Consider the following 13,794-nt stretch of genomic DNA (forward strand, 5'->3'; position numbering starts at 1 on the left):
ATGTGTGCCACACATAATGGATATGATTGGATTTTTGTCAGTGTAGTTACTACCTTTTGGAAGGACAATGAGTAATAGAGGTAATAAACTATAGAGGATGGCACGGCAAATGCTGGGTAAAGCGTACCATTGGTACTTCGCGTACCTGAAGGAATAAAATATAGACCCCATCTCGCGGTCCTTATAGCCTCTTACCCAGCAATTCATATCCCTACCTCCTCGTGGTGCTGGCCGGGATACGAGCAACCTTAGGGAAGGTCGGCTAACCAACCCCGACGGGAATTATGGTCGTATGCTGACAGGGAAGAGGGATCTGAGCGTCTATTCTCCATGTCAGGATCGGCTCACAACAGCGTCTGTTCTCCATGTTAGGGGCGGCTGATCATCGTCCAAGTGTCAGCGAGGGACTCTAAGTGAAACTGTGCAGCATGGTCCACCGGAAATAAGGAGGAATGGTCCTCCGGAAATTTAGGGGGTTTGGTGTCAGGTCCTGCAAGCCAGCCTTAAAAAAAACATACGCAACGAACAATCAACAAGAGAGTACGGACCGGAGCCATCGGCGAAGAACACCACGACGAAAAGGGACTAGCGATTGGAAACTCGGTTCGTGGAACTGCAAATCTCTCAACTTCATCGGAAGCACACGCATACTCGCCGATGTGCTCATCGACAAACCTCCTGCATCGTAGCTCTGTAGGAGATTTGTTGGAAGGGATCAATGGTGCGAACGTTTAGAGATAACCATACCATCTACCAGAGCTGCAACAACACACACAAGCTGGGAACAGCTTTCATAGTGATGGGCGATATGCAAAGGCGCGTAATCGGGTGGTGGCCGATCAATGAAAGAATGTGCAGGTTGAGGATCAAAGGCCGGTTCTTCAACTTCAGCATAATCAACGTCCATAGCCCACACTCCGGAAGCACTGATGATGATAAGGACGCTGTGGGGGTGGGGAGCGCCAAATTCCTCAGAGCAAACACAGGTTTGTGGTGTATTGCTTAAAGCTATGAAAATTTTTATTTTAGCATGTTTTTTTATAAGGAATGAACATATGACTCACATATTTTGGTGACAACCTTCGATTATAGAGATTCGTTTCTTGATCTATGGATGCGATGCCTGTTTGCCTGCCTATAAACAACTGATTTTGAAATCTGTTTTAGAATGCACATAGTACACTTACAGCTTGTAGCCGAAACCAAACCAAAGATATGTCTGTGATAATAGTCTTAAGATGATGTTATTCCCTAAGTAAACAATAGGTTATAAGTATGATATTGTTTTACACTTTTTTATGTTTTTCAGTTCACTGTGCATATAGATTTTTTACTTACTAGGATTAAGAATGATAAAGAATAAATTCAGTTAATTTTAGGGCCTGAATCTGTTTTAGTTACTCAATTATTCGAGAAAGAAACGTTTATACGACCACCTCAACTTTGTACAACGTGATTTTCTCCTCTATCGTCAACACGCTGACTCCTCTCACATGACATTCTACGTCAACGGCGAACAGGGATGTTCTTCTTCGACTGAGAGTACTACAGCGTCGCCCCAACAAGGGGTTTGTCGTCACATTCTCCCTCCCGTAAACCTTGGTGACCATTCCGGGTGTCGGAAAATCCGTGACCAGGTTTAGCTTCATCCAAGACGTCCAACAACGCCAAGTTAACTGTTGCTCGTCGCTGTACTCCTGTCAATGTCTTCACCATTGCTTGGCGAACGGTACCGTCCTTTCCTGCGATAACTGCCACAATTCGTCCACGAACCCATAGATTTCTAGAAGGCCCGCTTGCAACCATCACTAAGTCCCCAACTTGTAGATTTCTGACGTTCTCGAACTACTTAGTTCTTCTTGCGATGACTGGTATGTATTCTTTGACCCATCTTCTCCAAAAGTTATCTGTTATATTCTGCGCCAACTTCCAACTGCTTCTGAGAGTACCAATATAGTTTATAGGCTCCATTGGAAGAATTTTTACGCCAGAAGAACTGCCCAACAGAAAATGGTTGGGCGTTAAAGCTTCTTGGTTGGCGTGTTCCAGAGGAATGTATGTGAGCGGACGACAATTTATCATTGCTTCCACTTCACAAAGAATAGTCTCTAATGTCTCGTCGTCTGGTTTTCTTGACGCGTCTAGAATCGACCCGGCCGCTACCTTCACTGATCGAACGAGCCTTTCCCAGGCGCCACCCATGTGCGGTGTAGCTGGTGGAATAAAACGCCATCTGGTTTGTGCGCTGGTAAACGTCGATGAAAGTTTAGCGGCGATTTCTTCCTGGAGTTCACGGCTAGCTCCCTGGAAGCAAGTTGCGTTATCAGTGAAAAATTCTGCCGGAGATCCTCGTCTTGCTACGAAACGTCGTACGGCCATGATGCACGATTCGGTAGAGAGACTGTGCACCACTTCAAGGTGCACAGCACGTATAGCCAGACACGTAAACAACGCTACCCATCGTTTTACCTGGCTCCGTCCTACGCGTACGAAGACTGGACCGAAGTAATCCAGTCCGACAGATGTAAACGGCTTTAGGAAAGGTGTTGTTCGGCACTTTGGGAGCGGGGCCATGACAGGGGGGTATGGCTTTGCTTTTGTAATTCGACACACGGTACAAGTATCGGCAACTTTGCGAATTACTGATCGTAGTTTGGAAATTTCGAAGCGTTGCCTCATTTCATTAACGATGGTTTCTCTATTGCTATGACGTTGCCGATGATACCAGTCGACAAGTAAGAAGGTAATACGATGCTTACCCGGTAGAATAACCGGGTATTTTGCTTTAAAACTTGCATATTCTGCCGCACCGACTCTGCTACGCATCCTCAAAACACCGTGTTCATCGGCGTATGGCCAAACTTTGTAAATAACACTAGCCTTACCCACTGTAGGATGTTGACCACTACAGCTTCCTTTTGTCTTGCTCAATATTTCGACTTCTTGGGAGTAACATTCTTTTTGTGCCAATTTCCAAATTTCATTTTCAGCACTTTTCAGTTCATCTTGCTGCAATATTCCGAGATGGAGTGGGTTGCCGAGCTGTTTCTGCCGCACGTTGTTCAACACGAACCCCATGGTACGATGTAGTTTCTTCCACTTACTGAAACGCTCGACGTCGATCAGTGGCTGGCTACAACTATGATGTAGTAAACGACTGCTAGGATTATTGCTACCCGGGCGTAATTCTTCTTGTGTGCATGTAATTGTAGATTGCTTTGGCCACTTTTCTTCTGTTTCATATAGGAATCCAGGACCTTGGAACCACTGACTGTTGGATTGAAGAACAGGTATGCCATTCCACTTAGTGGCTTGGTCTGCTGCATTTAACTTAGAGGGAATCCAGCGCCAATTTTTCTGCTCTGTAGTGGTCAATATTTCGCCGATTCGTACTGCTACAAATTTGTTGTAGCGGCGGTGCTCGGAGTTAATCCATGCTAATACAGTCGAGGAATCACAACAGATGACTCGTCGGTGCACTTTGAAGGAATGGCTTTTTTCGATAGATTCCAAATAACGAACGCCAAGGACTGCTGCCTTCAACTCTAACCTAGGTATAGACAGAGTCTTCAAGGGGGCCACTTTGGACTTAGCTCCAACAAGTGCTATATTGACTGCGTCGTTTGCTTGTAGGCGAAAGTACGCAACGCAAGCATATGCCACCTCACTTGCGTCCACAAACAGATGAATCTGAAGCTCGTTGTCATATCCTGGGATCAGCGATTTAAAGTAGCAGCGCGGAATGCGAAGGGCATCGAGTTGAGGAAGAAGCTGTGACCACTGTTTCCAACGGGTGAATAAAACTTCATTGATTTGTTCGTCCCATTCACATCCCGTAGCCCAGATATCTTGCATGAGCACTTTCCCATGGATGAGGAAGAAGGCGATGAAGCCAAGCGGATCAAACAGGCTCATTAGCACTTTTAGGACTTCACGTTTTGTTGGGAAATGATGGAACTCCAGGATAGTCCTTAAATCATCTCTCAACGCGAAGGAGTAGGTGAATGTATCCTCGACTGGCAACCACCGCATCCCAAGCACTGATTCCGTGACCGGTCCCCGTTCCAGAGACATGTCTTTAGTGCAGTTCGAAGAATGCTCTCCCAGGTTGTACAAAAGCTCCGATGAGTTGGATAGAAAATGCCTTATTTCGAATCCTCCAACCGCATGTATTTTCCTAACATCACATACTACCTGGACAGCTTCTTCTATAGTGGCAAAGCGATCGCAGCACGTGGATAATTATCGGAGAATTGAGACGCGTTTATGTTTTTCACATATTGCGCCGAGGCAGGCGAGCATGTTGCCCCAAACGTTGCGACACCCATGACATATATTCGGGGATCTTCCACTAGCTTTTCCCTCCACAAGAACCTCAAGGATTGTTGATCATCAGGCCGCATTTTAAGCTGATGGAACATTTCCCTTATATCGCCACTAATGGCGATTGGATAGTGGCGGAATTGACTAAGGACCAAGGAATGTAAAATAACAACATTGCCAATGACAAAAACATTGTCCTCTCTTGTAAATGTTGAGACAAACTTAACTCGCAATAAGCGTTTGTCCCAAACTGCAACAGAATAGGACAATGATCGCCTGCCACGCATTTTAAGAAATAGTCGGTTTCCGATGATGTTTTTGGTTAAATAAGTATCAGTTATCATAGCTTAGATATAGCTTTAACCATCTGTACACATGATTTGTGTTTTACTTCTGAAATATACAAGTTATCGCAGTTTGAAAAGTTCACAACAATTACCTCTCCATGTTTGTTGCAAATAAAATGGAACGCAACAATATCTTTATCCTCTGCATATGAGGACAAAGAGTTATCGCTATTCTCTTTTGTCGCTTGTTTTTCGCATTTTTCAGCGACAATTACATTCCTTGCTAAGGACAGAAGGGAGCGCTGCTAGTAGGTCAGGGCCTTTCAGAAGCTGGGAATTGAGAGAGACTCCATTTGCTTTGGCGGCAGCGTCCCAAATTAGCCTTACTTTTCCCGGCTTCTTGGGATTGAGTACAATTCCCAGTGGCAAGTACCACACTCGACGGGGGTCTGCTGTTCTTAGTTCGGCATCCGTGATCCTATGAGCATATCCTTTTTGCTCGTATTCCGCTATCTGCTCCTGAACGCGAATCTTTATCTCCGGTTGCTTGAGTAATTTTTTCTCTAACGACTGTAATCTACGCAACGCCATTGGGTAGCTATCAGGTAATTCAACATAGTCCGTCTTCCACAGAAGTCCCGTTTCGAAACCCACAGCTATCCGCCGCGTTGTTTCCGAAAGAATACGGTTTGCACGCTTATCTTCTTCGGATTCTAGCTTCTCTTGAGTGCCCTCCGATCCCATGTTCTCCATCGTGAAAAAGTTTCGCAGCTGGTCATTCATCAACTGGTCCGAATCAGTGACTTCAGCCACATGGAAATTTGCGACACTCTCAGTGTGAATGGCATCCTGTTTGCCGCCGTATATGCCCCAACCGAGTCGGCATTTTGCAGCGATAGGTTCTCCCGCACGACCTTGACGAAGCTTCAGAGGAACGCCAAGTTGCAGATTGTCCAATCCAATCAAAAGTTTCGGTTGAATCAGCGTGTGATCTTGTAATGGGAGACCTCTTAAATGTGGGAATATTTGCGCTAACTCTTGGTACCGGAGAGACTGTGAAGGTAGAGACAAATTGCCCACTGTGTGAGCCCCAACAAGCTTATATTTTGTCTTCCCAGCTATCTCCAGCTGTATTTTTTGTGACTTGGATTCCTGTCGAGTTACGTTTCCGGTCCATTTCAATGTTAACGGCTCGACGACTCCCGTTACGCCTAGTTGCTGTGCAATGCTCTCGTCGAGAAACGTGAGCTCCGATCCTTCGTCGATGAAAGCAAACACCGACACGGCCTGCCTTTTGTGGTATAGAACAACAGGTAGCACGCGGAACATAGTGTATGTACTTTGTGCTGATATGGAAACATTTGAAGAAGCATTGATCGAATAAGTTACAGGAGACGGAGCGTGGAGCAATGTATGATGCTTATTTCGGCAACCTGGCGCGCCACATCCTTGCCATGATTTACAAGGCCACTTACCGTGGCTATTCAGACACGTCCTGCAAAGCCCCTTTTGTTGCACGGTTTTCCATCGTTCATCGACGTTCAGCGACTTGAATTTAAAACAGTCACTAACTCGATGACCCTCACGATCGCATACTGTGCAAGGTTTGTTAGTCTTACGGTTTGATGAAGACGGACAGGGCGAGACACTCGGCATCGGCACCGATTCTGCAGCATGGGTTTGAATGTGTACCTTTTCTCTCGTTTTGTACCGTTCACCCTTGGCTGCCCCGTACAACGCAGGAATGTCGTACGTCACTTCACTTGCCGCAACAACTAATTGCGACATGAATAGTCCAAATGTTCGAAGTGTGGGCTTCTCATAATGTTTTTTGAACAAAGCCCAGTCTAGCTTCAGAGGACCCGGGAGTTTTTCCACCAACTGCTGCATTAGGACTGGATTCGCAAGATGGTCTTCTTGATGTGCTGCCTCCAGATGATCGACTAAGTTCTGTACAGCCAATCCAAACTCCATAACCGATTCCAGACGGTCGTGTTTCGGAGCGGCTACATGTTGAATTTTCCTTAATAATGACCGGATCAGCAGCTCAGGTCGGCCGTACAGGGTGCGAAAGGTATCGATTACTGAAGGTACGCCAGGAGGTAACAGCAATCGGTTTCGCACTGCTTCTAAAACGGGTCCTTTTGAACATCTTTGTAGGCGAATCAAGTTTACCGCATCAGAGTTCTCACACGTAGTTGTCGACTGTTCGAAACAGCTGATAAAGATAGGCCAGTCTTCTGGGCTGCCGCTGAATGTAGGAAGCTCTTTCCCCATCACCTGCTGTGCCGCAATATGTTCTGCACCAAGCACTATTTTGGGCCGAACTACGGGAATTTGCGCCATTGGCTCAGCTGATACGCTATTTATCCTCAACGGTTCATGAACCTTCTGTTCCGCTTCCAATGTGTGTTGATATGCAAGTCGTCTGCAAGGTGGGCCTTCAATCGGTGCGTTTTGTCCGTGCACGGAGCTAGCAACTGAACTCCGGGCCTACGCAAAGCTGGAACGTGAGTACGACAGCTGCCCAAGCCACGACGTCAAAATCATCATAAGAGATTTGAACGCTCAGGTTGGCCAAGATGAGGAGTTTAGACCATTTAGACCGACTATTGGGAAGTTCAGCGCTCACTGGCTGACGAACGAAAACGGCCTACGACTAATAGGCGAATTTGAGTAAAGCTCATCGATCGTTTCGACATCTGGTGGTCGTCACAAGAACCACGAAAAAAGTGTCGTTGGCCAAAAAAATGCATTGGCGGCATACGGAGGGAGTACGATTTCCGCGTTTTCTGGTTATTCAAACCATTTATGAAAGCTGAAATAGTCGCAAATTGGAAGAAAATTTTGTTTTCTTTGGGATGAGCTTGCATCCGGTGGGTGCTTGCATATGATTTTTCCTATTAAATAGCACATCTCTTGCAGTGCTTCCACCTATCTTGGTTATGAATTCCCGGATTTTTAATTCGCGGCTTATTTGGGTGAGATTCGTCTTAAACAGCTGCTTAAAGACTGTAAGAAGCCATTGCTAGTGGAAAAATTATAGACACTTCCGAAGGAACGGTCAAAACATGTGACCATATACCAAAAAGTGAAGTAAATTTTATGGAGAAAATTTGATTTTGAATGTAAATAATCACTTCTGACGACTTTTCTCCCAAACTCTTGCAGCGCACTCTACCACTGGATGCTTCTTGAATTCGCCTATTGATTTTGCCGCCTCCAAGAATATGGCCATTCGCAGCACCTATTTCCAACACAGCCTCCCGTATCGGTACACCTGGAGATCGCCACTGCAGACATAATCACAAATCGACCACGTTCTGATTGATGGACGGCACTTCTCCGACATTATCGACGTCAGGACATATTATGGAGCTAACATCGACCCTGACCACTATCTGGTGATGGTTAAACTGCGCCCAAAACTATCCATCATCAACAATGTTCGGTACCGACGACCGCATACGCGTAGCATCTCGAGGCAGCGTTGCCGGAAGAGGGTGACCTCGAAGAGGCCCCTCTTGAGGACTGCTGGAATACAGTCAATGCAGCCATTAACGACGCAGCGGAGAACAACGTCGGGTATATGAGACGAAGTCGACGGAACGATTGGTTCGACGAAAAGTGTAGACAGATTCTGGAGGAGAAGGACGCAGCGCGGACGGTCGCGCTGCCGCAAGGTACCCGGCAGAACGTGGAACGTTATACACGGAAGCGGAGACAGCAGACCCGCCTTTTTCAGGAGAAGAAACGCCGCCTGGAAGAAGCGGAATGCGAGGAGATGGAACCGCTGTGCCGTTCTCAAGAAACACGCAATAAGCTCAACGTATCCCACAAAGGCTTCGTGCCGCGAGCCGAAATGGGCAGGGATAAGGATGGGAGCATCTTGGCGGACGAACGTGTGGTGATCGAAAGGTGTAAGCAGCACTAAGAGGAACATTTGAATGGCGCTGAGAGTACAGACAGTGAAAGTCAAGGCAGCAGAGATGACTACGTTAGTTCAACGGACGATGGAAGCCAACCAGCCCCTACCTTGAGGGAAGTTAAGCATGCCATCCAACAGCTAAAGACCAATAAAGCAGCTGGTAAGGATGGTATCGGAGCTGAACTCATCAAGATGGGCCTGAAAAAGCTAGCCACTTGCCTGCACAAACTGATAGTCAGAATCTGGGAAACAGAACAGCTACCGGAGGAGTGGAAGGAAGGGGTTATATGTCCCATCTACAAGAAAGGCGATAAGCTGGAGTGTGAGAACTTTCGAGCGATCACCATCCTTAATGCCGCCTACAAAGTGATATCCCAGATCATCTTCCGACATCTGTCACCATTAGTGAATGAGATCGTGAGAAGTTATCAAGCCGGCTTCGTTGACGGCCACTTTACAACGGACCAGATCTTTACTGTACGGCAAATCCTTCAAAAATGCCGTGAATACCAGGTCCCAACGCACCATCTGTTCGTTGATTTCAAGGCGGCATACGACAATATAGACCGCGTAGAGCTATGGAAAATTATGAACGAGAACAGCTTCCCTGGGAAGCTTACCAGACTGATCAAAGCAACGGTGGATGGTGTGCAAAACTGTGTGAAGATTTCTAAGACAAGGTGATGGACTCTCGTGCCTGTTGTTCAACATTGACCTACGGACATGAAACATGGACAATGCTCGAGGAGCACTTGCAAGCACTCGGAGTATTCGAGAGACGGGTGCTTAGGACCATCTTTGGCGGTGTACAAGAAGACGGTGGTGGCAGTGAAGAATGAACCACAAGCTCGCCCAGCTCTATCGGTGGTGACGAAGTCGAGGTGTACTTGGGCTCATTGGTGACCTCCGAAAGCAGAGAAATTTGGGGACGCATCTTGGCTGGAAGCTGTTCACACTTTGGACTCCACAAGGCGCTCCGATCGAATAGAGTTCGCCGTTATTCCATACTGACTATCTACAAAACGCTTATTAGACCGGTAGTTCTATTCGGACACGAAACCTGGACAATACTCATGGAGGACCAAAGTGCACTTGTAGTTCTTGAAAGACAAATGTCGCTTGCCACGTAGCTATGGTGGAGTGCAGATCGTAGCCGATACGTTGAAGAGGCGAAAAAACCACGAGTTGAGTTAGCTGTTGGGAGAACCATCTATCGTTCACTGTAAATGTTAACGCCATTCCTCCGGCCTTAGTATGAGTCAGCGATGTTAGAAAATCGCTTCTAGCGACCAACGAACATGTACACAGCTTATGTGAGATCTATTAGCATCATCGTCAGTAAGCGATGCTTTTGCGCTCTCTATCCTTATTCGTGCGGAGCGTTTCGGGTAGTGAGTTACCATGATCTCAAGAGAGCAAGATACACGTAAATCGGTGTCGTCTACACTCACAGCTTGTAACTCACACGATTCAACGTTTATTGCGAGAGCACGCAAAAAGCCGTTACTCTCAATGTGTACAGTTGTAGACATCAAGTTAATCGGAACATGTACAACTTACGATCAAATGGAATCAAATCACGATCATTGCTGCAATGATCGTGATTCTTCCTTTCAAATCGGACATGTGCTTTCGCTAGGGGCTGCCCGTTCACATGCGGAACGGCATGTTCTTATGTTTTTTACGGTGTAAATAAAAGGAAACACGTAGGCACGCGTCGAAAATACGCGGGCATAAATACTCGCCGGTGGAATTCAGGGTGCGCGTCCGCGTGACTCCTGCGTATCGTAACATCCTTCTATTAGTTGCATTAACTAAATGACGGTTATAAAGTTGTTAAAATAGTGAAACATAAAGAGTCCATTTCCTGATACTTTTATTATCCCGGAAAAAGATTAAAAACATAGTTTTCAATTTCCTCCAAGACTGCAAAGCCAAATACTTCCCAAATAAGCCTAAATTCAGGTTAAAAATACTGCTTGTTCCTGGAAATTACGGGATTTTTTTTTGTTATAAAAAGCAAAACTGAATCCTGATAAGGGATCTATTTAATAGCAAAAATTCGTTGCTGAAAACAATTTGGAATGTGCGTGAGTTTGATGCAATTTTATTTTCGTGACATATTGCTTAACAATAGTTTGCATTGTGCTTTAACTGAATCACACTATATGTTACAAATCTCAACACCAGCATACAGCAATGTCAAATAATTCAATTCCCAGTTTTCATTCAAAAGTTACTACGAGGCCTTTCCCTTTAAACATTTGAATTTGTTGCAATTGTTTAATCGGTTCAACAAGTCTTATGAGGATTATATTTATTTATTCAAGGATATTAACATCCATTTTTGGTAGCATAATTTTGCTTTATATTTTCATAGTCTTTCTTTAGAAATAAGTTTCTTCTCTAGGTTTCATATCGCTTTCATGTCACACTTCAAATTTTTACCAATTTCGTTGCCAGGATTGAAGCAGAGGCGACATTTCAATTGATAATGTATCCATCTTTTCTTCAAAATCTAAAAATCGAGATTGCACCACATATTTTCCTGAAATTAGAAAATTGATGTTCCTCCATAAATTAGACCTGTGCACCGCCGCCGCCTCTATGTGCAAAAAGATACGGAACCCGGTAATTTCAACAGTAATTGTCATTACCGGCATAAACGAAAACGTCAAATAAATATGAACATAACTGAGTTAGTCAGTAAATGAGGATTTGTTTTTTGGAAACCTATTTTACTGACTGGACAGTATATTGAATCAATGTTCATTTGCATAAAATAAAAGTATAAAGTAATAAAAACTTTGGCAGTTTTTGATTGATAGAGATTGAATGAAAAAAATCTCTCACTTATTATCATCATCACTTACGATATATAGCATAATATGAAAAATGTTTAGTACGATAATGGAGTATATCCAAAGCTTCTTGATAACTCAAAAAGATTTGGCTATACTCCGTGATAATTTCTTTTTAAAATTTGCAAAGGCAGAGGGCATCGATGCATTTCGACTTGTTCTACACAGCTATGCGATCTGTGGCTGAGTTTTGCAAAACACAAAAAAGTTCACTTTTGGAAACGCAGGTCCAACCAGCACAATTTACAAAATAATTTTTAGCTCAACGGGTAAGACATAAGCAACAAAACAAGAGCGAGGGCGAGAAGCTCTACAACCACGTTTAGTAATTTCAGAAGGCTGGTCGGCAAATTTTATTTTTTACCGGTGGCGCTGTATAAATTTCTGCCGAGTTTTTGTGCCGTTCAGCATTTTATGGATTTAATGATTCATTCAGCAAAAATAAATAAAAGTCAAAATAATCAACAGAATTTGTTACCGAGACTCGGGAATTTATTACTGACAAACATTGTTGGTCTACTAACAAACTGGAATTTCAGTAAAAAAGAAATTTTCTAGTTGAAACTCGGCATACAAAATACCGAACATTGAAATGCTTTTTGTTAAGAAAATTATTTTGAGCTTTTTAGTGGAATGTCTTCACTTGTCATAAGACGAGTTTGTACAATCCCATTGAAATTCCACCACTTGATTGTATCTTGACAGATACGTATTTCGACCTCAACAGTAAGGCCGTCGAGTCGAGTCGAGTCAAGTACGAGACACTGAAGACGGCCTTACTGTTGAGGTCGAAATACGTATCTGTCAAGATACAATTAAGTGGTGGAATTTCAATGGGATTGTACAAACTCGTCTTATGACAAGTGATTGAAATGCTGGTTAAGTGTATATATATACATTTTCAAATGAAAATCTTCCACATAATGTACATTTTCACATCTGAGTTTCAAAGCATTGTAAATTAAGCGAAGCGCCCATTCCGCTCGAGCTCATTACGCTATGAAACTCGCTTACACCTCTTGATCTTAATAACCTATTTTTAACAATAATAGATCCAAAACTGCTAAAACCATTATTTTTCCTTCAAAAATTTGTAAAAATAATTTGAAAAACACAAGAAAAAGAATTTGCTAGAACATACCTATCAGAAAATAATAAATTCTCGGATGATTCGAATAAAAAAATCGAAAGGGAGGGACAAAAGTTAAAAATAATTTTTGTAACGTCCTTAATAAATCAACGAACTTGTTGCTTTAAGTAGATGAATTAAATTATATTCTTAACATTGCTTTAGAAATTAAGGGCACAGATTTTACGTTCTTAACGTTTTTACTGATTTTGAAGGTTACTATAAAATGATCCTCTCTTTAAGACAGGGCACATACTGGTGTGCGCCAATTACCGAGGAATAGCCCTCCTCAATTCGGCGTACTAAATTATGTCCAGAATTCTGTTCAACAGATTAAGACCGCTAGAAAAGTCCATCTTCGGCGAATACTAGACAGGGTTTCATGAAAGCCGAACAATGGCGGCTTACTGGTAATACTTGCTGAAAACAGAAGTATATTACGGACTTATAGGATTTTTTACCCAATAACATGCTCGTATATTAATAATGGCATTCGCAAAAGAACAATTTCGGCATCATTTGTGTCCTTTTTGCTTTTTCATGCTGTTAGCTAAAAACAAAATCTCAAATCCCAATTAGCATCGCACCTAGTTCGCACTTAAATTGAAAGCTACTCAGTATGAATTTTGCTTTCAAATTTTAAAGACATTGCTTCTTCCCACGTCAATAGTTTGAAGATTTTGAAAAGTATCTAACTATCGAAGTTTTCGAAACTACAGGAAATTTCGCTGCAATAAGAAATAAAATGGGAACAAAGTACACATAATGTTGAATAATTATGTAGTCAAGCGCGCTCAACGTCCCGCGTGTAGTCATGCAAAGAAAACAGAAAGACACTCACGCTCTAGGGGCAAATAGTTGTCACGATTCGTTCGTAGGTAGAACGGCTAGAGTAACTCATTTCTCAGAGCAAGACTCAATCTTGCAAAATTTTGTTATGTGCGAGTGTGCAAGGTAATAACACTCAATCGTGAAAGATGGGAACTCAATGTTGTTCGTAAATTGTACAGATCGCGATCTGTACAGTTTAGGATAAACGTCGAATCGGATCATGTTCATCCGATTTCCATCGCTGGTATGAGTAAATAATTTTGCTCTCCATTGGAAATTTTCGAAAAATTTAAATTAGGTGAAATAAAAATTATTTTGGAACACTAAATAATTTATTTTAGTTTTTGTCTATTATAGCCATGTGCATTGTGTCCTATTTTATGCTTTGCTAACGTTTTAACTAACGCAGTAAGAATTTCTTTTTGTTCCATTCAA

General features: G+C 43.3%; 2 protein-coding genes across 2 annotated transcripts; both read right to left on the reverse strand.

The window, feature by feature from the left end:
• Nucleotides 1-1,845: 1,845 nt before the first annotated feature.
• On the reverse strand, nucleotides 1,846-4,074 carry LOC134206099 (uncharacterized). Its single transcript, XM_062681796.1, has one exon. The coding sequence runs from the start codon at nucleotides 4,072-4,074 to the stop codon at nucleotides 1,846-1,848; it is 2,229 nt and encodes a 742-aa protein (XP_062537780.1).
• A 636-nt stretch (nucleotides 4,075-4,710) lies between these two features.
• On the reverse strand, nucleotides 4,711-6,956 carry LOC134206100 (uncharacterized). Its single transcript, XM_062681797.1, has 4 exons — nucleotides 6,086-6,956; nucleotides 5,775-5,956; nucleotides 4,998-5,663; nucleotides 4,711-4,716 (listed from the first exon to the last, which is right to left on the reverse strand). The coding sequence occupies exons 1-4, from the start codon at nucleotides 6,954-6,956 to the stop codon at nucleotides 4,711-4,713; spliced, it is 1,725 nt and encodes a 574-aa protein (XP_062537781.1).
• Between the last annotated feature and the right edge of the window lie 6,838 nt (nucleotides 6,957-13,794).

This window comes from Armigeres subalbatus, chromosome 1, assembly GCF_024139115.2.
Source record: "Armigeres subalbatus isolate Guangzhou_Male chromosome 1, GZ_Asu_2, whole genome shotgun sequence".
NCBI classification, from domain to species: Eukaryota; Metazoa; Arthropoda; class Insecta; order Diptera; family Culicidae; genus Armigeres; species Armigeres subalbatus.